The sequence below is a fragment of the Capricornis sumatraensis genome, chromosome 21 (assembly GCF_032405125.1).
Source record: "Capricornis sumatraensis isolate serow.1 chromosome 21, serow.2, whole genome shotgun sequence".
Lineage (NCBI taxonomy): Eukaryota > Metazoa > Chordata > Mammalia > Artiodactyla > Bovidae > Capricornis > Capricornis sumatraensis.
The window spans coordinates 33,047,622-33,074,238 of record NC_091089.1 but is presented as its reverse complement, the minus strand read 5'-3'; the positions used below and the strand labels follow the sequence as shown (position 1 = coordinate 33,074,238).

Genomic DNA, 26,617 nt, shown 5'->3' with positions numbered 1-26,617 from the left:
GAACCCAGGTCTTCTGCACTGCGGGCAGATTCTTTACCATCTGAACCACCAGGGAAGCCCAACTGAGAAATATGGAAAGGATTTAAGTATCTCTAAGCTCCACACCCTAGGGTGGAGGCCATGCAGTCACACAATCCTGCAGGCCAGAGACCAGTTTTTTTAAAGTGGACCATTTTTAAAGTCTGAAATGAATTTGTTACAATACTGCTTCTGCTTTACACTTTGTTTTTCTGGCTGGGAGGGATGTGGAATCTTCGCTCCCCAACCAGGGAATGGAACCTGCACCCCCTGCATTGGAAGACAAACAACTAACCACTGGACTGCCTGGCAAGTCCCAGGAGACCAGTCTTTATGAGCATTTTCATCTGGGTGCGAAGAACATAAAATCCAAGAATGTAAAAAACTGTGATTTAGTTGAATGTGAGGAGAGACCAGCAAGGAAGCAGTCCTTGACACTTCTGGGGACCAGGGAGCAACTGGAGGAGACCGACCGCACCTCGTGTGCTCCATGAACCTCCTGGGGCCTTGATTCATGGGTTTCAGGCTATCAGGGGTCCTCCTCCTCTGGGAGACTATGGTGTAGATGGACATTCCCACACAGGGGACCAGTGCATCTTCTTGCTTTAATAAATTAATAAATACATTAGTAGTTCTCATTAATAAATAAATAGTTCTGTGTCTTTTAGTAAGTAGTAGAAAATGCAGCCAGCATATCAAAGCTATGATTTCCTGGCTACTGTCACTTGGGATGAGTGTGAAATAGTCATTAGAAAAATACTAGGCAAATATGAACCCCGGCGAAATGAGAAACACCAAAAGTCACAACATCCTTGCAAAGTGACATCGGAGAAGTGATTCCCACTTTACCCCGTCTCCTCTGATGCATCCTCAGGGATGCTGGAAACCCAGGTGAACTGGGTAAAGCCTTGGTTATGGAAACACAACCCATAATCAAGAAGCTTGAACGCTTGGAGGCTCTTCTCTGAACTGGTATTTGCAGTCCAATTCTCCCTGCACATTTTGGGACTTTTTTCCCCCAGTGATTTTCAAACCTCAGAATTTACAATGACCAGTTTCCACAGGCTTTAAGGCAGCATCCTTTCTGTACAAGTAGCGAAGAGTAAAAAGCAGAGCCTTGAACACTAATGGTTTAACCCCTTAATCCCCACATGACCTTTCATCTTTTAAGGCCCCAACACTGCTGCCTGTACCTTTAAGAAGCTTCTTTGATTCTCTTCTGGCCTTTTAGGAACAGAACTCAAGACTCTGGAGAGGCCCAGGACCCTTCCTTAGCGAGTTGCCCCGTGGTGGTTTAGTAGTTTAGTAGGGTCAAGAGCAAATCTCTCTGCCCTTCCGGCCACCTCCACCCCCTACTCCGAAAGGAGGAGCGGGAAAAGTCCTTCCTTGAAATGTTAACTGTTGTTGTTTAGTCGTTCAGTCATGTCTGACTCTTTTACGACCCCAAGGACTGTAGCCCAATAGGCTCCTAAATCCATGGGATTTTCCAGGCAAGGATATTGGAGTGGGTTGCCACTTCCTTCTTCAGGGGATCTTCCTGACTTAGGGATTGGACCCGGGCCTCCTGCACTGCAGGCGCGTTCTTTACTGTTGAGCCACCACGGAAGCCCTGAAATGTTAACTACAGGAGGCTTACAAAGTGGGGCAGGGAGAGGAGGATAAAGACTGAATAATTACTATTATTGCTTTAAAGTAATAATTCCAGACCAGGGACTGAATTTTTCTGTTATGTACCAAAGTACTCAAAACTCAAAGCTGTTATTAAGGTTCTATCAAGATCTTCCGAAGGAGATACTGAAAAACTAATTTTTATGTTTACACAGAAGATAACTGCCAAAAAAGCCAACCGACACACATAGAAAGAAACAGAGGAGAGGGAGGGGTGAATGGGCAGAGCGCAGAGGATGTTTTAGGGCGTGAAAGTACTCTGTACAGCGATACATCGGTGGATGCACATCACCGGTAATTTGTCAAATCCCTAATGTACACTATGGAGTTTGGTTGCTCGGAGGTGTCAGTGGAGGGTGCCCAACGGTAACAGTGGACCACCGATAGTGGAGCAGGCTGAACTGTATGCGTGTGTGCTAAGTCGCTACAGTCATGTCTGACTCTTTTCAACCCTGTGGGCTGTAGCCCCCCAGGCTCCTCTGTCCATGGGATTCCCCAGGCAAGAATAGAGTGGGAGAGTAGGTTACCATGCCCTACTCCAGGGGATCTTCCTGACCCAGGGATCGAACCCACATCTGCGTTGGCAGGCAGGTTCTTTACCACTGGTGCCACCTGGGAAGGCCGTACTGTTTGGGGACATGGTATCTATGGGCACTCTGAATTTTCTGCTCCGTTTCCCTGGGAACCTCAAACTGCTCTAAAATATAAAGTTTATCAATTGAGAAAAAAATTTTTTAAATCATACTTTTTACAAATTACAGTAATTTTTTTTCCTCCCAGAAAAAGCCAGAAGCCTGATAGTTAGAAACTGTTTCTCTCTGCACACATGCACGATACTCAGCATCAGTTAAAGTGATGCCAACAAGTGTCCATCTTCATTCTAAGAAACTCGAGACCCAGCAGTCCTGTAACTCGTTCATTCCCTCCCCGAGAAACAGTTTCAGATAATGTTCGTTCCTATTTTGCTTAGCTTCCCTTTGGATTAAATGGGCCCCTACCTTGAAAGGGATCCTCCCCTCTGTCACTGACTCAATTGAAACACAATGGATGTTCTCATTGTGTCCTCAATGAATGAGGAAGGCACTTGAAGTGGGGATCTTTCACCACCAGGATCCCAGACTCCCTGGGGAGCGCTGATGGAGAGGGATGGGATACTGAGGGCTGGCAGAGGAGGTGAGGTCTCAGTGTCATCTGAGTCTAACCTGGTCAGCATTTTCCTTCTGTGAGTTTCGAAAAGTACATCGAAAGTAAACAAGATCGCCCCAAACCAGCCACCCCATCTGTCCTTGGTATGCCCCCACTCTCACCCCCATTCCTTCCAACCTGCTGTCCATCACCTCCTCCCCATCAGCATGTAAACATGTTCACGTGTCTCCCATGTTAAAAATACATGAAATCCCCTGCCAACTTGTCTCGGCCCCAGCTCTCTCTAGCTCCCTTTCTCCTGGATGGTCAAGTCCGGAAGTAGCTCAGCTGTTCCTGGGTCCTCACCTCTCTTCCCTCCTTCGGCTCCCTTCCTACGGTTTCTGCCTGCTGCCCGCCACCCCGCTGCCCGCCACAGAACTGCTCCGTGGAGAAGCCAGAGGGCGTACCCCAAGGTCTCATCTTATGGCAATCTCAAACCCATTAACAAAACCCACCACTACACTACACCCCTACCCCCCAGTGGCCCTAGGCGTCCCCAACTCCAGCTGTATGCCAGGCCACCCCCTTCTCTGTTCTTGCACCCAATAGTCAAGTTTCTTCAGGCTCTCTTTTATTCTCCAGCTAGGATTTCTTTCTAAGCAAAACAATCCACCCCAAGTGGCTTCCATTATCATCCACAAACTGGTGAACTTCCAAGTTTTATCCTCCAGACGACTTCTGCCAGACCTGTTTATCTGCTTGCTTATCTGACATGCCCCTCGGGTGTCCCTGAGCCTCTCAAATCCCTAAGCAGAGCTCAACATCTGCCCCCAGGGCTTTCCCCCGCCTTCACCCCCCCACCACCCCTCAGGGGCGGGGTTGAAATAAGTAGCATCACCCTTCATCTGTCTGTCCATCGCCTGAACTCCTGTCCCCACAACACCGACCTCCATGCCCTGAGGAGTCCACCTCCCAAATATCTCTGGGAACCATCTGCTACTATCTTAGTCCTTGGACACCATCACCTCTCCCTTGCTCCAATTCCTCTGGAATCCAAGGTCCACATCTCTCAACAGAACAGAACTTGTTAACAACAACAGAAGCACACACACACAAAGGCAAACAAGTTGAATCCTGTCCTCCTCTGCTTAGAGCCTGTGAACAACAGACCAGACCATCAGCTGTATCCTACTCTTTGTGACCCCATGGTCTGTAGCCTGCCAGGCTCCTCTGTCCATGGATTTCTCCAGGCAAGAACACTGGAGCAGACAGCCACTCCCTTCTCCAGGGTATCTTCCCAATACTGGGATCGAACCCAGGTCTCCCGCATTGTAGGCGGATTCTCTGCTGTCTGCACCACCAGGGAAGCCCACGAATACTGGATTGGGTAGCCATTCTCTTCTCCAGGGGATCTTCCCAATCCGGGGATGGAACTGGGGTGGAGACCTGCATTGCAGGTGGATTCTTTACCAGGTAGATTCTTTACCAGCTGAGCTACCAGGGCTACCAGACACCTCTTTGATTATTGGCAGATAAAGATTTATTTATCTATCTATCTAAAGATTTATCTGCCAGCAATCAAAGAGGTGTCTGGAGTCTATGACCAAACTTCAGAGAAATGGGATTAGTGACAACAGTCATTGATATCTTCTAATATAGTATGCTATGTCCTAACATTGATAAAATTGACACAGGAGAGAAACAAGAGGCCAAATTACCACAAAAGCCCAATGCAGACAACTGGAGAGACAGACACAGACAGACAGACAAGCAAAAGGAACTCTTTCCCCTAAACCCAAGTTATCTAACACTGACCTCCCTAAAGTCGGAGTTCCGTCGCTAAGAAATTCGCAGTTGTGCACTGGCAACTCTGTAGTTGGAGCAGACACTACATTCTGGATGATTCTATGAAATCAAACGGATTTCTTTGCAAAAGGGTTTCTCTTTGTTGTTATGAGGTTGGAGGTGGAGCCAGGGAAAGGAGAAGAAATGAGGGCTCTGGGGAAGGGGAAAAAGAAAGGAAAAATCTGAGTAGGCTGGAGGTGGAGAGGTGAACACTGTCCAGATATGAAGCACAGAACGGGCGGAAGTCCAGGTGTGGGGACCTCCAGGCAAGGCCACCCTTGTCCTGCCCACCTCATCTCTCATCCCTGGAGGGCACCACCACAGACCTGCATAGCTGGTACAGACTGTAAGCTGCAGTTAGACTGCAGTATCTTCCATAATCTTCCACCTAGTTTGCAACCCTCTGCTGCCCCACCACCACTGATGTCTATTACCTGAGAAGCTTCTTGAAAAACTTTTCAAGTATTTGTTCTACTAGGCCAGCATGGCTACCATCACCGTATTTAACCTGGCGGCTCGCTTATCTGAGTGTCTGTGATCCCTGTCATGTGCTAGGAAATCAGCAGAAGAGAACGAATTACATCTGCAACATACGCAGGACAGGGCTGGGTTTAGTCTTTGGGGCACTGTCTTAACTGTCTGACCTTCGGAGCAGAGAACGGTGCTAGGTACACTGTGGGTGTGCCACAAATATTTACGGAAATGTGTGTTTTATTTTTTCCCCTTATATGCTGTTGAAGGAGTGTTTTATTTCCAACCTTCACAGCGAAAGAATTCGTTTTCATTTTTTCAAATGAGAGTAAAATATTTAGATCCATTCTGCTCAAGGCTAGGAGGGCAGAGGTTATACATTAACCTTTACTGTTATTACAAAATATTTTTATTTTCTTCTACAAATACTTTCAGTTCAGTTCAGTTCAGTCGCTCAGTCATGTCTGACTCTTTGCGACCCCATGAATCGCAGCACGGCAGGCCTCCCTGTCCATCACCATCTCCTGGAGTTCACTCAGACTCACATTCATCGAGTCCGTGATGCCATCCAGCCATCTCATCCTCGGTCGTCCCCTTCTCCTCCTGCCCCCAATCCCTCCCAGCATCAGAGTCTTTTCCAATGACTCAACTCTTCGCATGAGGTGGCCAAAGTACTGGAGTTTCAGCTTTAGCATCATTCCTTCCAAAGAAATCCCAGGGTTGATCTCCTTCAGAACGGACTGGTTGGATCTCCTTGCAGTCCAAGGGACTCTCAAGAGTCTTCTCCAACATCACAGTTCAAAAGCATCAGTGCTTCGGTGCTCAGTCTTCTTCACAGTCCAACTCTCACATCCATACACGACCACAGGAAAAACCATAGCCTTGACTAGACAGACCTTAGTCGGCAAAGTAATGTCTCTGCTTTTGAAAATGCTATCTAGGTTGGTCATAACTTTTCTTCCAAGGAGTAAGCGTCTTTTAATTTCATGGCTGCAGTCACCATCTGCAGTGATTTCGGAGCCCCAAAAATGAAGTCTGACACTGTTTCCACTGTTTCCCCATCTATTTCCCATGAAGTGATGGGAACAGATGCCATGATCTTTGTTTTCTGAATGTTGAGCTTTAAGCCAACTTTTTCGCTCTCCTCTTTCACTTTCATCAAGAGGCTTTTTAGCTCCTCTTCACTTTCTGCCATAAGGGTGTTATCATCTGCATATCTGAGGTTATTGATATTTCTCCCAGCAATCTTGATTCCAGCTTGTGTTTCTTCCAGTCCAGTGTTTCTCATGATGTACTCTGCATAGAAGTTAAATAAGCAGGGTGACAATATACAGCCTTGACGTACTCCTTTTCCTATTTGGAACCAGTCTGTTATTCCATGTCCAGTTCTAACTGTTGTTCCTGACCTGCGTACAGATTTCTCAAGAGGCAGGTCAGGTGGTCTGGTATTCCCATCTCTTTCAGAATTTTCCACAGTTTATTGTGATCCACACAGTCAAAGGCTTTGGCATAGTCAATAAAGCAGAAATAGATGTTTTTCTGGAACTCTCTTGCTTTTTCCATGATCCAGCGGATGTTGGCAATTTGATATCTGGGTCCTCTCCCTTTTCTAAAACCAGCTTGAACATCAGGGAGTTCACGGTTCACGTATTGCTGAAGCCTGGCTTGGAGAATTTTGAGCATTACTTTACTAGCATGCACCTAAAATATGCCCAATCACTGCGCCAGGTGCTGGGGATAGAGCGGTAAGAAAAGGAAGCAACATTCCAGGAATGATCCTTATACAAAGGGGTCTGATGAAAATATCAACTCACTTTAAAAAACATTCAACCATTAGTTCTTGAAGGGCTACCCACTCTGCATACAGCAAATAAAGGAGAAAACAACCCTAAATCGGTTAGAAATTTTCAACCACAGGCTGAGATCATTAAATCAGATACACTACTTTATACATCATAGTAACTCAAATATTATGGGGGAAAAAAAAAAGACACACATCCTCGAAACTTAAATCCAACCCAAAATGGCAACAGACACTAGAAAGTACAGCAAGGTATCTTTAACATTAAATAGCCTGACCAGATACTGAAGTTCACATCAAGAAAAAATGAGGATTCCAAAACAGAATTCCTTCATGTCTTTCAACTGTGATCTAATTTAAAAACTTTTGTACAATTCTGTTCTGTAGACATTTTTTTTTTTTTTTTGGTCCAGGATGAAATCATAGGTTCTTAGGGCAGAAAGGATTATTGAAGTCACCTGACCAGGTATTCCAGTTAATGCCTGTCTCATCAAGAGCTTCTCATAAATTGGTTTAGGTGGCCTGGCCTGATTAACACCCAGAGAGGTGAGGGCAGTAACCAGCAGCCATGCCAGGTGACCTCACGCTTAAACGCTAATCCCACGATCCTTCAGCATCACAAATACGGAGGAGCCAGTGCCCACCCATGTTGACATTTTCTCCTGCTTCCAGCAATAATATCTTAGCTGCTTTCTTGTACAGGAGTGGCGAGAAAAGCACAGATCTTCTGACAAATGTCCTCAGTGACATAGTTTGGGGAAGCGTGTCCCTGAGAAAAAGACCCCAGTTCTTTGAAGGCATTGGGAAGACCTTCCCCAGAATCAACTGGATAAACTCTGAAGCTATCACGTCGTAAGGGTTACACATAACCTAGCAAGAGGGCTTCCCTGGTGGCTCAGACAGTCAAGAATCTGCCTGCAATGTAGGAGAACTGGGTTAAATCCCTGGGCTGGGAAGATCCTCTGCAGAAGGGAATGGCTACCCACTCCAGTATTCTTGCCTGGAGATTCCCATGGACAGAGGAGCCTGGCAGGCTGCAGTCCATGGGGTTGCAAGAATTGGACACGACTGAGACACTAACACTTCAGCAAATGAGGAGGCGGGGCTTTGTTGTCCAGGAAGTAGATTCTGAGCCTTGAATCCGGATCATTTCCTGGGCTTCTGTATCTTCAATCTGCCCTCAAGCTGAGGTGGAAAGATGTGTTGTCCACCCTGAGTTCTTAAGAAAGGAACAGTGCTAACATCTGTTCTATGTAGGTTACGGTCCTTCCCCTAATATTTTTAAAAAATATTTCTTTGGCTGTGCTTCTTTGTTGCAGCATGTGGGATCTTTAGTTACTTTATGTGGAATCTAGTTCCTGGACCAGGGAACCCATCATGGGGAACACAGAATCGTAGCCACTGGAGAACCAGGGAAGTCCCCCCTAATATTTTAATTGGGGAAACTGTAAGTCTGATTTCAAAGCGCCCACCTGTACCTAGGGGAGTGGACGAGGCCAGTCACAGGTCCATCTGCTCTGGGCTCGCACAGAGCCCTCTCTGGGGCTAGATGAGCACACGTGCTTATTGTGTGGGACCTGCTCCAGTGTGGGTGGGACCCAAGTGATGGGGAGGCAGTAGCTGCCCAGTCACTTTGGTCTATTTCAGTGACAGTTTTGTTAGTTCTAACGTCTGTCTCTCCTATTTGAATGCAAAGTTTATGAGAAATGAGACCTTCCACCTCAATCTTTATAGGGTCATCAGTGACTGGCACATAGTAGGCGCTCCATTAATATTTGTTGAATGAACAGTTCAAGTGAGAGCCTTGGTTTTGCCATTTACTAACTGAACTTTCTGGGGCAGGCTACTTCATCTCTCCGGACTACAAGACGGTTATGTGGATTAGAATCATGGAATCAAGACTGTTACGCAGATGGAATCACATAGGCTGAGTATTTACTGTAACATGTTACACGCATATGTGTCAGCTACTGGATGGATCATGGGGATGAGTATTTTAGGAATTAGATGTGTATCCTTGCTACCAGGCAGTGCACTAAAGACAACATGTTGGTATAAACTAAATTACAACTAAAATGTGAAATATCTGATGATTTATCTCAGTTAAACAAGTACTTTAATTGGAAAAGAGTTAAAAGCATGACATAATCTCTCTCAAATTAGTACTTTGACACAAAGAGTGCCATTGTTCTATGTAATACATTGCCAAAAAGTTTAATATTCTTTAGTATTTGGATGAGATCTTTTCTGGTTGTAAAGTGGCTGTGAGAATGTTTTCAAAACTATCATTTAAAAAAAATGAAATTAATCATCTGGTCACATATACTGTTTTTAATGATAAAAGTTTAAAAGACCTTAATTCCATATTCTATATGATTAAGATATTTTATTTCTTCAAATAAATTTAGAATATATTTTACCAGACTTACCACATTCTAATGAAAATTAGAGATCAATTTTCAAAAATTTATTGTTTATAATTAAAAGAAATCAGAGAGCAGGAGTAGCAAAACTCAGATCAGATAAAATAGACTTTAAAACAAAGGCTGTGAAAAGAGACAAAGACGGACACTACATAATGATCAAAGGATCAATCCAAGAAGAAGACATAACAATTATAAATATATACGCACCCAACATAGGAGCACTGCAATTTGTAAGACAAATGCTAACAAGTATGAAAGGGGAAATTAATAATAACACAATAATAGTGGGAGACTTTAATAACCCACTCACACCTATGGATAGATCAGCTAAACAGAAAATTAACAAGGAAACACAAACTTTAAGTGATACAATAGACCAGTAAGACCTAATTGATATCTATAGGATATTTCACCCCAAAACAATGAATTTCACCTTTTTCTCAAGCACACACAGAACCTTCTCCAGGATAGATCACCTCCTGGGCCATAAATCTTGCCTTGGTAAATTCAAAAAAACTGAAATCATTCCAAGCATCTTTTCTGACCACAATGCAGTAAGATTAGATCTCAATTACAGGAGAAAAACTACTAAAAATCCCAACATATGGAGGCTGAACAACATGCTGCTGAATAACCAACAGATCAGAGAAGAAATCAAAAAAGCAATCAAAATATGCATAGAAACAAATGAAAATGAAAACACAACAACCCAAAACCTGTGGGACACTGTAAAAGCAGTGCTAAGGGGAAAGTTCATAGCAATACAGGCATACCTCAAGAAACATGAAAAAAGTCAAATAAATACCCTAACTCTACACCTAAAGCAACTAGAAAAGGAAGAAATGGAGAACCCCGGGGTTAGTAGAAGGAAAGAAATCTTAAAAATTAGGGCAGAAATAAATGCAAAAGTAACAAAAGAGACCATAGCAAAAATCAACAAAGCCAAAAGCTGGCTCCTTGAGAGGATAAATAAAATTGACAAACCATTAGCTAGACACATCAAGAAACAAAGGGAGAAAAATCAAATCAACAAAATTAGATGTGAAAATGGAGAGATCACAACAGACAACACAGAAATACAAAGGATCATAAGAGATTACTATCAGCAACTATATGCCAATAAAATGGACAACTTGGAAGAAATGGACAAATCCTTAGAAAAGTACAACTTTCCAAAACTGAACTAGGAAGAAATGGAAAGTCTTAACAGATGCATCACAACCACGGAAATTCAAACTGTAATCAGAAATCTTCCAGCAAACAAAAGCCCAGGTCCAGACGGCTTCACAGCTGAATTCTACCAAAAGTTTAGAGAAGAGCTAACACCTATCCTACTCAAACTCTTCCAGAAAATTGCAGAGGAAGGTAAACTTCCAAACTCATTCTATGAGGCCAACATCACCCTAATACCAAAACCTGACAAAGATGCCACAAAAAAAGAAAACTACAGGCCAATATCACTGATGAACATAGATGCAAAAATCCTCAACAAAATTCTAGCAGTGAGAATCCAACAACACATTAAAAAGATCATACATCATGACCAAGTGGGGTTTATCCCAGGGATGCAAGGATTCTTCAATATCCGCGAATCAATCAATGTAATACACCACATTAACAAATTGAAAAGTAAAAGCCATATGATTATCTCAATAGATGCAGAGAAAGCCTTTGACAAAATTCAACATCCATTTATGATAAAAACTCTCCAGAATGCAGGAATAGAAGGAACATTCCTCAACATAATAAAAGCTATTTATGACAAACCCACAGCAAACATTATCCTCAATGGTGAAAAATTGAAAGCATTTCCCTTAAAGTGAGGAACAAGACAAGGGTGCCCATTCTCACCACTACTATTCAACACAGTTTTGGAAGTTTTGGCCACAGCAATCAGAGCAGAAAAAGAAATAAAAGGAATCCACATTGGAAAAGAAGTAAAACTCTCACTGTTTGCAGATGACATGATCCTCTACATAGAAAACCCTAAAGACTCCACCAAAAAATGACTAGAGCTAATCAATGAATATAGTAAAGCTGCAGGATATAAAACCAACACACAGAAATCCCTTGCATTCCTATACACTAATAATGAGAAAATAGAGAACTTAAGGAAACAATCCATTCACCATTGCAACGAAAAGAATAAAATACTTAGGAATATATCTACCTAAAGAAACAAAAGACCTATATATAGAAAACTATAAATATAAAACACTGGTGAAAGAAATCAAAGAGGACACTAATGGATGGAGAAATATACTGTGCTCATGGATCAGAAGAATCAATTTAGTGAAAATGAGTATACTACCCAAAGCAATCTATAGATTCAATGCAATCCCTATCAAGCTACCAATGGTATTTTTCACAGAGCTAGAACAAATAATTTCACAATTTGTATGGAAATACAAAAAACCTCGAATAGCCAAAGCAATCTTGAGAAAGAAGAATGGAACTGGAGGAATCAACCTGCCTGACTTCAGGCTCTACTACAAAGCCACAGTCATCAAGACAGTATGGTACTGGCACAAAGACAGAAATACAGATCAGTGGAACAAAATAGAAAGCCCAGAGATAAACCCATGCACCTATGGACATCTTATCTTTGACAAAGGAGGCGAGAATATACAATGGAGAAAAGACGATCTCTTCAACAAGTGGTGCTGGGAAAACTGGTCAACCACTTGTAAAAGAATGAAATTAGAACACTTTCTAACACCATACACAAAAATAAACTCAAAGTGGATTAAAGATCTAAATGTAAGACCAGAAACTATAAAACTCCTAGAGGAGAACACAGGCAAAACACTCTCCGACATAAATCACAGCATGATCCTCTATGACCCACCTCCCAGAATATTGGAAATAAAAGCAAAAATAAACAAATGGGACCTAATTAAAATTAAAAGCTTCTGCACAACAAAGGAAACTATAAGCAAGGTGAAAAGACAGCCTTCAAAATGGCAGAAAATAACAGCAAATGAAGTAACTGACAAAGAATTAATCTCAAAAATATACAAGCAACTCCTGCAGCTCAATTCCGGAAAAATAAACGACCCAACCAAAAAATGGGCGAAAGAACTAAACAGACATTTCTCCAAAGAAGACATACAGATGACTAACAAACACATGAAAAGATGCTCAATATCACTCATTATCAGAGAAATGCAAATCAAAACCACAATGAGGTACCATTTCACGCCAGTCAGAATGGCTGCTATTCAAAAGTGTACAAGCAATAAATGCTAGAGAGGGTGTAGAGAAAAGGGAACCCTCTTACACTGTTGGTGGGAACACAAACTAGTACAGCCACTATGGAGAACAGTGTGGAGATTCCTCAAAAAAACTGGAAACAGAACTGCCTTATGACCCAGCAATCCCACTGCTGAGCATACACACCAAGGAAACCGGAACTGAAAGAGACACATGCATCCCAATGTTCCTTGCATCACTGTTTATAATAGCCAGGACACAGAAGCAACCTAGATGTCCATCAGCAGACAAATGGATAAGAAAGCTGTGGTACATATACACAATGGAGTATTACTCAGCCATTAAAAAGAATACATTTGAATCAGTTCTAATGAGGTGGATGAAACTGGAGCCGATTATACAGAGTGAAGTAAGCAAAAAGAAAAACACCAATACAGTATACTAACACATACATATGGAATTTAGAAAAATGGTAACGATAACCCTGTATGCGAGACAGCAAAAGAGACACAGATGTATAGAACAGTCTTTTGGACTCTGAGGGAGAGGGCGAGGGTGGGATGATCTGGGAGAATGGCATTGAAACATGTATAATATCATATGTGAAACGAATCGCCAGTCCAGGTTCGATGCATGATACAGGATGCTCGGGGCTGGTACATTGGGATGACCCAGAGGGATGGTACGGGGAGGGACGTGGGAGGGGGGTTCAGGATGGGGAACACGTGCACACCCATGGCGGATTCATGTTGATGTATGGCAAAACCAATACAATATTGTAAAGTAATTCACCTCCAATTAAAACAAATAAATTTATATTAAAAAATAAAATAAATCAAATTGTGTATTTTTAATGAAATGGATAATTGTATTGAACACTGTAGACATGTTGTCAATACTTATAAGTCATTTCAACTTTTTCAAGATCTACTTGAAAGACAGTCCAAAATTTATCCTTTAATTATTAAATTATCCTCTTCATGGTATAAAGAAGAGAATAAAAGCTTGTGGATTTAATTTTATTTTTATATTTTAATGAGTTACACACTGGCTCAACAGGGATATCTAGAATTTAACATGCATTTTTCTATATAAATTTTAAAGTTATTCTTTGCCTTTTGTTTTTCATTATTTTGTCATTACCACAGATGGGGGATCTCCAGCTGGTTTATTTGCATATTTCCATTCTTTCACCTGTGTTTATAAATATTTTGTGGGTTTACGGGGGCGGGGGGATCCTCTGTTTTAGCTCAAAAAGAGAATACTGAGGATCAACTGGAAATTGTATACTGCCCCTCTACGTTTCCTGTACCCTGTCAGTAATCTCTAATCAACTGAAATTTTTAAAATCTATTAGTTACTGAGCACTTACTATGGGCTTTCACCACTCATAGCAGGAGTGCAGTCAATCCTCTGTGTCTATGGGCACCCAGAGTTTCAATCAACTGCAGATCAAAAGTATTTAAAAATATTGCAAAAATCACTCCAGAAACTTGAATTTGGGCTTCCGTCTATGGGGTCGCAAAGTCGGACATGACTAAAGCAATTTAGCAGCAGCAGCAGCAACTGTTTAAGAACATTTACATTGTATTTATAACCACTTACATGGCATTTACATGGCATCAGGCATTATAAGTAATCTAAAGATGATGCAATGTTTAGGGAGGACATTTACCAATTATATACAAATATGACACCACTTGCTTCCCTGGTGGCTCAGAGGGTAAAGTGTCTGCCTACAATGCAGGAGACCCGGGTTCAATCCCTGGGTAGGGAAGATCCTCTGGAGAAGGGAACTGGCAACCCACTCCAGTACTCTTGCCTGGAAAATCCCATGGACTGAGAAGCCTGGTAGGCTACAGTCCATGGGGTTGCAAAGAGTTGGACATGACTAAGTGTCTTCACTTCACTTTATATAAGGGACCTGAGCATCCCAGGGGGTCCTGGAACCCATTCTCTGAAGATACCGAGGAACAACTGGACTGCCACCTAAGAGAAGGGAAACTAAGTAACCTGCCCAAGGGTAATTCAGCTTAACTTTAATTTGGTCTCTCCTTTGGGAGGTCTAATTAGAACTGATGGAGAATGTTGGTTTTGCTCCAAATGTCCAGTAGGATCGGAGGCACTTTAACTGCTTGCCTTCCCTTTACTTTTTTGCTACTATGCCTTTTCCCTTCTCACTGAAGCGTCCTGTAAACCTTGTGTTACCCATTGTCACAATTAAAAGGGCTGCACGTCTGTGGCGGTCACTTCCCAGCGAAGTTCCTGCAGGAAAAAGTTGGGTGATTCTAGGACAGCAGTGCCTGGGCACTTCGCCTGTACGGTCTGGGCGGGAGCTGGCGGCCAAGGGCAGCCGCCAGGAAAAGCCTCAGTGGGAAGCCTGTCATCCCATGCCAAGAGGTAAAGCCTTGCCCCATAAAGTACCTCAGCATTATTAAACATTTTCTATTTGTCAGGCACTTTATTGTCATTTTTATTGGCTCTTTTTACTAGTCATAACTGCATTAGAACTGTGTACACTCTTTCAACTAAGTGCTCTGGCTCAAGTGGGAAAAGACAGAAACTATACAGCTCTCCGTGGGGGTCAGTCCTCAGCCACTGCAGGGGGGCTCCAGGAGCTGGGCTTCACTGTGAGGAAAGATTCCCCACCCCCACGCTCCCCCCTCCCCGCTGTCAGTCTGGCTGGAGCTGTCAGCCACTGACATCTGGAGCACTGTTGGACCATTCTACTTCACCCTGATCCAGAATGTTCTCTTGGACTGTCCTAAAACACCAAAAGCACGAAAATCACATTAAGACTCTCAGTTTTTAAAAGACACATCCATCGGCATACTTGTGCTTCAGTGTACTTTTTTCTTTCTTTCCTCAGTGCCTGACAGCAATGCTTTTGTAACTTCAGCTAGGGAATTCCCTGGTGGTCCAGTGGTTAACTCTGTGCCCTCACTGCCAAAGGCACAGGTTCAATCCCTGGTCGGGGAACTAAGATCCTGCAAGCCATGAAGTGTAGCTAAAAACCACAAACAAAACAAAACAACCTTCAGCTATACATGACAGCGCCAAAAGCAGCACTGTAAAAGGGCCTAAACCTAGACTTGGAACTTAATTCCTCAGGAACGAGGTGAACTTGAGAAACTGCCTAACCTCTCTAAGGGTCAGTTTTCCTCATCTGGAGGATGGGTATAATTCCAGTTCCCACCCTTCCCCTTCATGTTTTTTTGTATAACATCTTGACTCTGCCTAGATCACCACTCACTTCCCAAGGGGTGGTTCCAAAATCCATCACTCGAGATATCACAGGAGTTATCACACGTCGGGTCACTTGTCTGCCTCCTCCACAAAGCTGAGTCCTCCCAGGTCAAGGAATTTATCTGTGTCCCCACAGTCTATCCAACCCAGTAACTGACACTAGGAAGGGCCCTGCAAAGCGTCCTTAGAATGAAATCACATATTAAAAAGCCCTTTGCAACTGTAAAGCACTATTCTCATGAACCTCAGATGCGGCAGCCTACTTCATGCTGGGACAGCCAAGAGAGCCGTGAACTAAGGCTTTCTCACAAAAGGTCACAGCAGTGAGAAGGCTTACATTTTGACAAGGCAAGTTTTTTTTTCTTCTGAGATTTTACATTTCTCCTCACACACTTTTAAGGTTTAAATGTCTAGTCTTTCAGTTTGGTCAGGCCACCTTTGGTCCCATTTCTTAGAAAGCAATGCACACGCTGCTGACTCCCCAGGCTTTACTGGTGAGCAGTCAGTAGCTGGGCCAAGACCCCCATCCCCTCCCTCTCCATCAGGTCCTCTTCCTGACTTGCCCACTGCAGTTTACACTGTAGGTATTCCCCCTGTAGCTTCTCCAGTGTCTTCCTTTAACTATTTCTAAGCTATTTTTTACCTTCAAATTCCTGCCCTTGCACACAGTAAGTGCTCAATAAATGAATCCTACTTTCATAGTTATTTTGTATAACATCTTGACTCTGCCTAGATCACCACTCACATCCCAAGGGGTGGTTCTACCATCACTCGAGATAGTAGTTAAATGCACAAAAAGGGTCTAGGATTCCATGATCCTCTTCGTAAGTTTAAAAAAAAAAACAACTTGAGAGACATACTGGAAATTCACCATCCTTCCTCCTTAAAAAATAATCCTGAAACTAGTGAAATCACCAGCACTATGAACATCCTACTATTAGTTAAAAAATAAAAAAAAAAGGCAATGTGTGAAGGAACATCATGTTGAGAAGAAAAGAAAATGAAGCTACCATAATCCATTTTCTAATATTCTTGTTACACTTTTATCTAGGTCCCCGTGTTTCCGCAGCAACATGTTTTCCACTGAAAAATAAACATACTGCCAGTCTCTCATTTTTTTTCTGGAGTAAAAAACAGTGAAATATTTGTTCAAGATGGAAAGAAAATAGCTAACGTCTATTTATATATAATTTTGTCAGGAAAAAATCACAAGATAGAAACCAACACTCCAGATGAGCTGGTTTATTGAAATTAATGGAAGTATTAAAGTTATTAATAATTAATATAATTCTAAAACCCACAAACATATTATTGGGACTACAATACTGTGATTATTTGAAGAGCAAACTAGAGGTAACAGATCCCATATCATCACAGCGATCCTTTCTATTTTATAACAGCGCTCACTCTGTCAAATTAAAACAAGGGAGAAGAGGTCACTAATTAGTCAGAAATGCTGCATCCAAACACCAAGCAATTACCCTGATTCTGCAGTCTATTCAAAACATGTGTTAGTACTAGTACACATCAACTTTAAGTAAAATTTCTGTTGATTTTATATAGTCTCCAGGACCAAAGTCAAGAATTAGAAAATGATAATCCAATTACGCCAGGAGGGAAACACAACAATATAACAGATGTAGGCAAATACAGGCCTTACTTCTAAAATACTGGAATTAAAATTTATGAAAGCTATTGCCAAAACAACCTTCAAAATGTTTTAAGACTATGTATTATGAGTGCTTCCCCTAATCCCAAACCATTCCAAATAAACTTTCTTGTGAAAAGCTGTTGATCTCCATCTAAGCCAACTTTTGTGAATCCCCTAGAGTCTGGGCGGCAATTACACCTTCAGAGGGTGACTCCTACCCCCTCTAGCAATGGGAAGGGTCTAGAGAACAAACTCAGAAGAAGAGTGTAGAAAAAATGGCTTTGGTATAAAGGACACCTGGATGGACAGCTGGAGGTGAACGAGAGGGAGGGGGTCTGGGAGAGCCACAGTGCCAGAAGCCTCCGGAGACTGCCCACCTCCAGAGGGTGTGCTACTGGCCCGAGGCAACGGACGCCCCAGGAGGCAGAAGGGCCTGTGCGGCGTCAATTCACAAGAGAAACACTGAAGACTGGGACTTCATCAGCAAGATCAGCCGTTTTTCATGTGTTCATCAAACGCTCCAGAGGTAAGTGATTTTCAAACAGGAATTCGTTTAACACTGATGACCCAGGAGGTGAGAATGACCACTGTCCCCACGATTCAGGAGGAAACCAAAGTTCAGGCTGGTTCTGGGCAGAGCTGAGATTTGTCGCTGGCAGTCTGGCCCGAGTCTGCTCTTAACGTGCTCTGTGATGGGGTGTCTCAAAGAGTCTGGCTGATACTGTCCCCAGATTCGGCAGAGGCTGGGACCACATGCAGCCAAATGGAAGCATGGTAAGTACTGGAAATAGTCTGTGTTCCCGACTTTTTTTTTTTTTTTTCTTGCTGTATTTTATTAAGTTCTTACATTGCTCTAGCAAAGCACTTAAGGCAGTGATATGAATCTAATGTTATATCATCCTCTCTTTACTGGATTATTTTATACGAACAGCTAAGGTTTGTGGAATCAACAGCCCATGGATTTTAAAAGCAGACTTCAGAATCTGACAGTCCTGGATTCAAATCCCAGCACAGTCACTACCAGTTTTTAGACCTTCAGGGAATTAAGTCAGCATCTATTAACCCTGGATTCCTCCTTCGTAAAGTGGAAATAATAACCACAACTCCTTGAAGGACTGTGTGAGGATTAAATTAGACCAAGTAGCCCACTGCTCCCAAGTGATGCAGAGGCTGCTGGTTGGGGGGCCAGTTTAAAGCCTTAGGTTCATCTTGGTTATTATCAATACTAATGATTACACTCCACTTCCTGACTACAGAGTCAGTCAGAGGTTGAGACAGTTGACATCAGACTCTGCAAGGAGGGAATCACGTTTGTGTCTGGACTGCGGCCCAGGGACATGACAGCCTTGCAGCCTCACGCCCCCTCCCTTCACTCCTGCCTCGATCTGGTCCAACTGTCCACCCAGAATGGCAAAGAAGCCAGGATGGTGAACCAGCTCAATGTCTGTAACTTCCTTAAAAACTACATGCCAAAAACCCACAGCAAGTTTAGGTATCAGAACTAATCCACAAGCTCAAGAGCCCACATGGGACCCAGCGCTATAAATCATAGTTTCCTTTGTCTTGTGTTAAGAGAGGAGGGATGGGGACGCATGATGAGAGCCTGGACTGAACTAAGTGAGTGAAGCTGGATGGGGGACACGTAATAAAACTAGAAATCGATAATTATAAGCTTCCAAACTAGTCTTGACATTCGGGAACTGAAGTATTCACAAAAGAAGCAACACTTATCTCTGCCATTCTCCCACATTCCTTTCCGAATTCCTCTCCTTTCTTCCCAGAAGCCTACAGCCGGATAGTCTCATCAATCTGTCAGCCCTTTACAGGTAGCATATTTTTGCCTCCTTCCGTTATGTGCCTAGAGCTTCCCTGGTGGCTCAGGTGGTAAAGAATGCAATGGGGGAGACCTAGGTTCAATCCCTGGGTTGGAAAGATCCCCTGGAGAAGGGAATGGCCACTCACTCCAATATTCTTGCCTGGACAATTCCATGGACAGAAGAGCATGGAGTGCTACAGTCCATGGGGGTCACAAAGAATCGGATATGACTGAGTGACTAACACTTTCACGTCCACTTTCTTTCCTCATAGACCGAATCAAACCACCCATCTGCCAGGGTTCACGGCCAGGTGATCAGGGGAAAGCAGTAATTCAAGGAGTGAAGGAGTCTAGATGTTCCCAGGAAGGCTTGCCTTACAAAGATGATTTGCAAAGTGTATACTTGGGTGGAGTATAGAAAACCACTAGTGTTAAGTAAAAACATCAGCACAATGTTTCAAATTCTTAAAGCTATGTTTTCTTTCATTTCCGTTTATCAAAGGCAATCAATTTCCCTTCTTAGACCAATCACTTCCCACCTCTCTACCCCGTATCTAAACTCTCCAAAGGACGACTTCCCTGGCAGTCTGGTGGTTAAGACTCTGCGTTTCCAATGCAGGGAGCACAGGTTTGCTCCTGGTTCAGGGAACTAAGATCCCACATCCCTCAGGGTATGGGGGTGGGGGCAGCAAAAACATTATCCAGAGAAGTCTTTCAAATGGCATCCTAACTAATTGGTACGATGCAGTGAATGACTGAATGATCAAAGAGAAGTTAAAAAAAAAAAAAGAAAGAAAAGTTCTATATACCTAGTCTATATGTCTGGTCCTAAGATTTTCAACGTAGGTAACCACAAAGCAACTTCTGTATCAACTTTGCTTTTGAAATGGCGATGCAGACACCAAATGATAACTTGAAAGTGAACTTTTCATAAATCACTGAAATGGAGCTTTGGCCTAAATCAAGGTGAAAATGTAAGAGGTCTTATATACAACATGCAGTCCCATTTGAAGAAACTCTTCTTGCTTGAAATCTGTCTGCAATGATGAGAGGATGGCCTTTTATGTAACATTTGTCAGGGGAGCCAGATTTTAAATCAAGGTGATCCAAAGATTTACATTTAAGATGACTGCCATCCACTTTCCCTTTGGCAGCAAATAGTTTTTCTCCCTTTCCTGGATTAGATTTGATAGTGAGGTGACGTGTGTGCACACAGGCACACTCAGTCGCTCGTCGTGTCCGACGCTTTGTGGCCCCATGGACTATAGCCTGCCAGGCTCCTCTGTCCTTGTGATTTTCCAGGCAGGAATACTGGAGTGAGGTGCCCATGACATATATGTGGGTTTGTATCAATTTAAAATAATACACCTGAGTACTCATGGCAATATTAATACTAAAGAGTAAAATACAGATTTCTTTCCCAAATGACTTGCAAAAACAGACTTTCAAAACATTGAGTGTTTTACCTTTTAACTGTCTTTATTTTAATCTCCTTTAATACTTAATGAGGCCAAAATCTTGCCAGTGAGACTATTTGCCAAGTGGAAAATGATTAATTTATAAAGATTTCTGGTACCAAAGCCAAAATAATAAGTGTTCAGCAATTGTTTCCTAAAAGAACAAAGAAACTTCCATACTTAGGCTAATGCCACTTAGTTCCTTTACCAATTTGAACTTTCTATAAAGGAGAGCAAACATTCCTGCATGAGAAAAAAGAATACAGCCACAAAGTATTATTAAAAATCAGGAAAATATCCATTTTACACAAGGTGGTTAATCCTAACTGCTCCAGATAACCTACAGTTGACATAACTGTTAAACACACCCTTCTGTCTCAACTGAGGGGCTTCCCAGATGGCTCAGTGGTCAAGAACCCGCTTTGCAAAGCAGGAGATGTGGGTTAGATCCCTGGGTCAAGAAGATCCTTTCCTGGAAGAGGAAATGGCAACCCACTCCAGAATTCTTACCGGGATAATCCCATGGACAGAGGAACCTGGCAGGCTACAGTCTGTGGGGTTGCAAAGAGCTGGACATGACTGAGCATGAACGTACCTGTCACATTTACAGAAGTTTGATTCCATCTTTAAGGAGAAAAAAAAAAAAGAGTATCCCACCTGCCTAGTCTCCAAATTCAAAATAAGACTTTGGCGATTATTTCAATGACACGCAAAATGCAAGTTTTTTTCAAGTAAGTAGAACGAATACTCCTTCTCTCTTCCCGCATGACAGCACCTGAATGAAGACTGGATTTCCAAGTGCTGTCAGCATCCAGCTTCTTCAAAGGCAAGGTCATGAACCATTGGGTGTGCCCCACAGGGAAGCTGCTCTAATTTTCAGCTTAGAGATTAGAAGGACAGACTCTGGTCCCTAGTGAAGTCAATAAAACAGAAAACACTGGATGTGTATCACCAACCCTAGAATCTCGCCACTGATAGGTTTCCTACTTACAGAATTCCTTAAAAGTATTTCTGGAGGTAATCTGGGTTAGGGTCAAGAAACTTCAACTGAGGACACCTTTCTCACAAGTTTACAAATGCTGCCAAGTGTTGATGAGGCAAGAAAAATGCCACATTTTCATGCAAAGAGAATAGCTATGAAGAGGTCGAATAGGAGACATGCTAAGCCTTTAAATATATACCATGTAATCTCCACCTAGGAGTTAGGAAGTTGTACCAGTAAGGAGATCATCTTAGACACAACAGCCTTGGGTGGAAGAGGGGAAAGAACTAAGGCTATCTCTTACTTTGAACACAGACATTCAAGAGATTAAAGAGTGAATCAGTTAAGGTAACCATCACAACCACCAAGCCTCCACCCCCTTCAAAATTAAATAAAGCCAGGAACTTCACATGAGTGAAAGAATCACAAATTCCATAATCTTCATTAATCCTTACGTGCATTCATTTGTCAACCAGTCCCGTAAGTGATACACTTATGAACACCCTCAAGAAGTAAAAGAGTTAACGCATTTACAGTAACAGGCTCTTCATTTGCTGAGAAACTTCAGATTCGATGAAAGACTCAAATAGGGTGTCACTGTGTCATCAAGTAGCCCTTAGTGGAATTCAGTGTGACTCCACTTGATAAGGTCTAGCCTGTACTAAGGTTAGACAGCCTATGTTTTATAATTAAGTAATAATGACTGAAGCTCGAGGTACACAGGGTATTTCCTGTAGATTAATGACCAGCCGGAGAAGCTGCTGACTAAAGTGATGCCTTAGGCCAGGAACCCCAGCCAGTCATTAAACCCCAGGAAATGCCCTGAACCTCAATACTGATTTTAGTAAATACAGGAGGAAAAAGTTTAATATCAGCTTTGTACTTACACTGAACATGCATCTCATACTTAGAATGCTCAGACTTTTGAAGGGACTTCTACAGAAGTTACTAAATAGTTCCCTTAAACTTCTTAATGCTGATGAAAAAGATTTTTACTTTAACATTAGTGAAAGCGAAGAAACTTTCTGTAGTGTTTTAACTGTAAAGGACTTAACTAAGATACTGTTTAAAAGGCATAGTGATAACATAACCAACATATGGACATATGGACACTCCAAACTATATTTAACTTGGGAGTTACCTAACAAGAACTCAAGAATAAAAGCATTAGTGTCCAGGTTTATAGAAATGACTGATCTCACTCAGTTAAAATAAAAGACTGTGACAGAGTGCTGTAATTCTTAGAACAAAACCAAACCAACGAAACAAAGGTCCCTCATCTTAAGTCAGGATTCCATGTGACACTAGCGTCAAAAAATCAGTAGATAAGACGCCAGGGGACCAACTGCTTCATTGTTATTTCAAGCAGATAGGTACTTTAATAAACTCTCTTAGGCTTTTAACTCTTAATTAATCAGGCGCTACTTGAAATCAGGACATTTTAAGGGTTTTACTTTATCAGAAGAATCTGATCATTTACTTCTGCTTTCAAAGAAAAAGCAAATCCAAAGTCTCCATCCTTCCAACTCCCTAAAGCACCTCGTGGTCTGTCAGAAACTGCACTACAAGCACAGAAAGACACACAGCCTCCGGGGCTCGTGTAGCTTAGAGAACTCTGGTGTTTATAGCACCATTCACAAACCCTTTCTCAGTTGGCCTTGAGGCTTGCTGATTAGCCAGTAAACGTCTGAAAGGGTCAGTTTATCCAGAACTGGAATTTCCACTTTGGAAAAAGCATAGAGGTACCTGACATCTGTGCCTTGAAAGGCCTGCCCTACACCCCCAAACTCAGGGCCAAGCTGTAAAAACCCAGGGGCTACTCCTGTCTGAAGAAGAGAGGAGGGTCCCCAAGGACCTCTGCTTTTTGGCTCCTACAGCACAGTATCCAAAAGATGAATCTAGCTTTAAAAGAATATGAATATATTCTTCTAGGAAAAACAGTAAGACAAATACCCAGTTGAATGTCTAATCTCAACCCAGAAGTCTAACCACTTTGAATTAAATAATTTCAACGTTCAAACAGCACCCTTATCTTTGTTAAGGATCCTGAAGCCCAGAGAGGTGAAGTGATTTACCCGAGATGGCTCAGCTTCTGAGCTAGCTTACTTCAGAGTTCTTTCCACTCTAATCTGCTGTTAGCTCAACTGTCTATCTTGCCATCACTTAACTGCGCCCTAGACCAACAGCTCCATGGCGCTAGGAAAGACAGCAAAGTTCCAGTGCCCACACAGCCCAGCACAGAAAGCATGCTCCAACTGGGAGACTGGCTGGGAGTACAGACACTACCTTTCCAAACCATCAACAAGTGACTTAATTGATGAAAACGACATTCCAAACGGTTGCTTTACATTCAACTACACCTCACAATATAAACTGGCACTCACCCACCACTCTCCAAAATCCGCCCCTTACAGGAAGTGGGAATGGCATGTCTGAGTTATAAATAATCATTTATAACTGCTTTTTTACCTTCATAAGTTAGTGTGACTATGTACTAGAGTATTTTAATCGTTGCTTTATTCAAAGATAGTTTAAGTAACTGCTTCATTTAGAGGCACAGTATTCCTGCACGCTTTGCCGTCTAAAACCCAGACATTCAATGGAGGGTTGAGCCGACCCTTTTGTTCTGTGAACTCTTAAGTTTTCAGCGTTACTGCGCAGGAGGGAGTGTTAGCTAGCTGGCCCTGTCCAAGCCTTTACGGTTAGGTGGACACTTTCCTGAAAAGCGTCAAGAGAGTTAAGCTTTTAACAGTGAAATCGAATCCGATTCAGCTTATCGGCTACTTTGAAAAACTTCCCCCGCCCCCCACCAACCCAGGCCCGCGTGAGCCCACGGTAGTCTCCAGTGGTACCAGAGAAACACTTCATGCATAGACTTTGGTTTGGTTACCTGGGTGGGGGAAACAATAGCAGGTGAAACTATTGTGGGAGAATTGCTGCTTCTGTGCCCATTGGCTTCTGGAAGAAGAGGCAGGGGGTCGTGTTTCACCGAAACCACCACCACCGCGTCCACAGGCTCCGAGGGGCGGATACAAAGTCTTTTAGGGGAAGAGGGGCCGCACATCTCCCCCGACCCGAATACCGACTCGTACAGGGCGCGCTTGGGCGCAGCCTCCGATTTCACGTCGGGCCCGACCTGGCTGTCTCTGGGGAGGATATAGGTGTTCCCCAGCGAGGGCGGCTGGGGGCGGTGGTGGTGGGAGGGATGGGTGGGGGGCTGGTGGGAGTGGTGCCGAGCCGCCCCGTTGAGAGCCTCGGCGTAGCAGCCCTGCGGGGCGGGCGAGCCCAGTTTGGTACCGATGCCGGCGATGCTGTTGAGCGTGGCGATGGAGACGGCGCCGATGCAGTGGTTGGTGTAGGTCTTGGAGAGTTTGGCTGCCTTGGAGAGCATCTGCATCCTCGTGCCCAGCAAGTTCTTGCCGATGGCTTTGTTCTCGTACCAGGTCACATCGCCCTCGCTGCAGTGGTCCCGGGGCCGCTGGAAGAACGCCTTGCACAGGGGGTTGCGCTTCGACAAGTACTTGACGAAGCTGGCGTAGGGGCAGAACTCGGTGCCCGTCTCGTACATGCGCGGCAAGTTCTCCTCGTCGCTACTCTCGGCGCGCTTCTTGCTCCACGACGACGAGCGCGACTTGTGGTAGGGCCCGAGGGACTTGAAGTAGACGAACTTGCGGCCATCCTCGTCCATGGCCAGCCCGAAGGAGTCCTCCTCCAGCTCGCGCTGGTTCTCGCGGCCGCGCGTGCAGAAGTACATGCACGTCTCGAACCAGACCTTGTTGAGCAGCCCGAAGGGCGTGTTGGTGCTGAAGACGCTGGAGGTGTAGAGCTTGCGCAGGTCGGCGCGCGTGATGGCTTGCTTCTGCACCACCGGCCCCGCGCCCTGCTCCTCGAGCTTGCGGATGACCGCAGCCAGCGTCAGGTTGGCGCTGCGCAGCTCGGGGTCCTTGGTGAGGTCGAGCGTGCGGCAGTACGGGGGCTCGTTGAGGTAGCGGTTGAGGGAGCTGCGGATGCTGATGAGCGACGACTTGCTGTAGAGCTGGCCGCTCTTGGAGCGGGCCTCGGCGTAGAAGGAGCGCAGCACGCGGCACAGCGCCCCCTTGTCCATGGTCTCGAAGTCCGGGCTCTGCGCCTTCTCACTCAGGTATTCCCGGAAGATGCGCACGGCATAGCGGGTGGCCAGCCGGGTGTTCTCGCTCAGCCGGGCCCGCTCGGGGCGCTGCAGCACGTCGGGGTCCAGCTCGGCGCCGGCCCCGGGCGGCCCGCCGCGGGCCCGGGGCGCCAACAGTCGCGGCGGCGCCTCAGGCTCCAGCGCGGCGCTCTGGTCCATATTGATCCTATGGACCGGCTCGGGCTCCAGCTCCTCCCCGGCCGAGTCCTCGGGCTCTAGGGGCTCGTCCCAGTCCAGCCCCATCTCCTCCTCCTCCTCCTCGTCCTCCTCCAGCCCCCCACCTCCGTCCTCCTCCTCCTCGTCCCCCGTTATCTGCACCTCCTGGATCTCGTCCTCCTCCTCGTCTTCCTCCTCCTCCTCGCCCGCGCTGCAGTAGTGCGGGCGGCCGTGGCGGCGGCCGCGGCCCCCCACCCCGCGCTCGCCCTCGCCCCGCTCCCCATTGTTCTCGGCGGCGGCGGCGGCGGCGCTGCCGCCCGCGCTGGTGTTACAGTCCCCGCTGCCAGGCATTCTCGCCATATTGCCGTCTCTCTGCCAGTCCTCGGGCAGGGCGCATGCGCTATATTGGACCGCAGCGCTGAGAGCTTTTGTGTTTAATGACCTTCAGCTACCGGGAGGCAAAGCCGGGCTCTTAAAGGAGCCGCGCGCCAATTGTCGGTTCGGAGCGCGGCTCCGGAGGGGTAGCGGCGCGCGGGGGATGGAGGGGTAGGGAGGCGGGGGTACGTTAGACAGG

The 26,617-nt window shown here is 44.4% G+C and overlaps 1 protein-coding gene and 1 non-coding gene across 2 annotated transcripts in view; one reads left to right on the top strand and one right to left on the bottom strand.

The window, feature by feature from the left end:
* Nucleotides 1–26,403, bottom strand: part of KCTD1 (potassium channel tetramerization domain containing 1) — a 100,137-nt gene extending 73,734 nt beyond the window's left edge. Inside the window, exon 1 of the mRNA XM_068993927.1 lies at nt 24,610–26,403. Coding sequence (XP_068850028.1) covers nt 24,610–26,403 — 1,794 coding nt within the window. The remainder of the gene's footprint in view (nt 1–24,609) is intronic.
* On the top strand, nt 14,273–14,344 carry TRNAC-ACA (transfer RNA cysteine (anticodon ACA)). Its single transcript has one exon. It is a non-coding gene; the product is annotated as a tRNA-Cys (tRNA).
* Nucleotides 26,404–26,617: the final 214 nt, after the last annotated feature.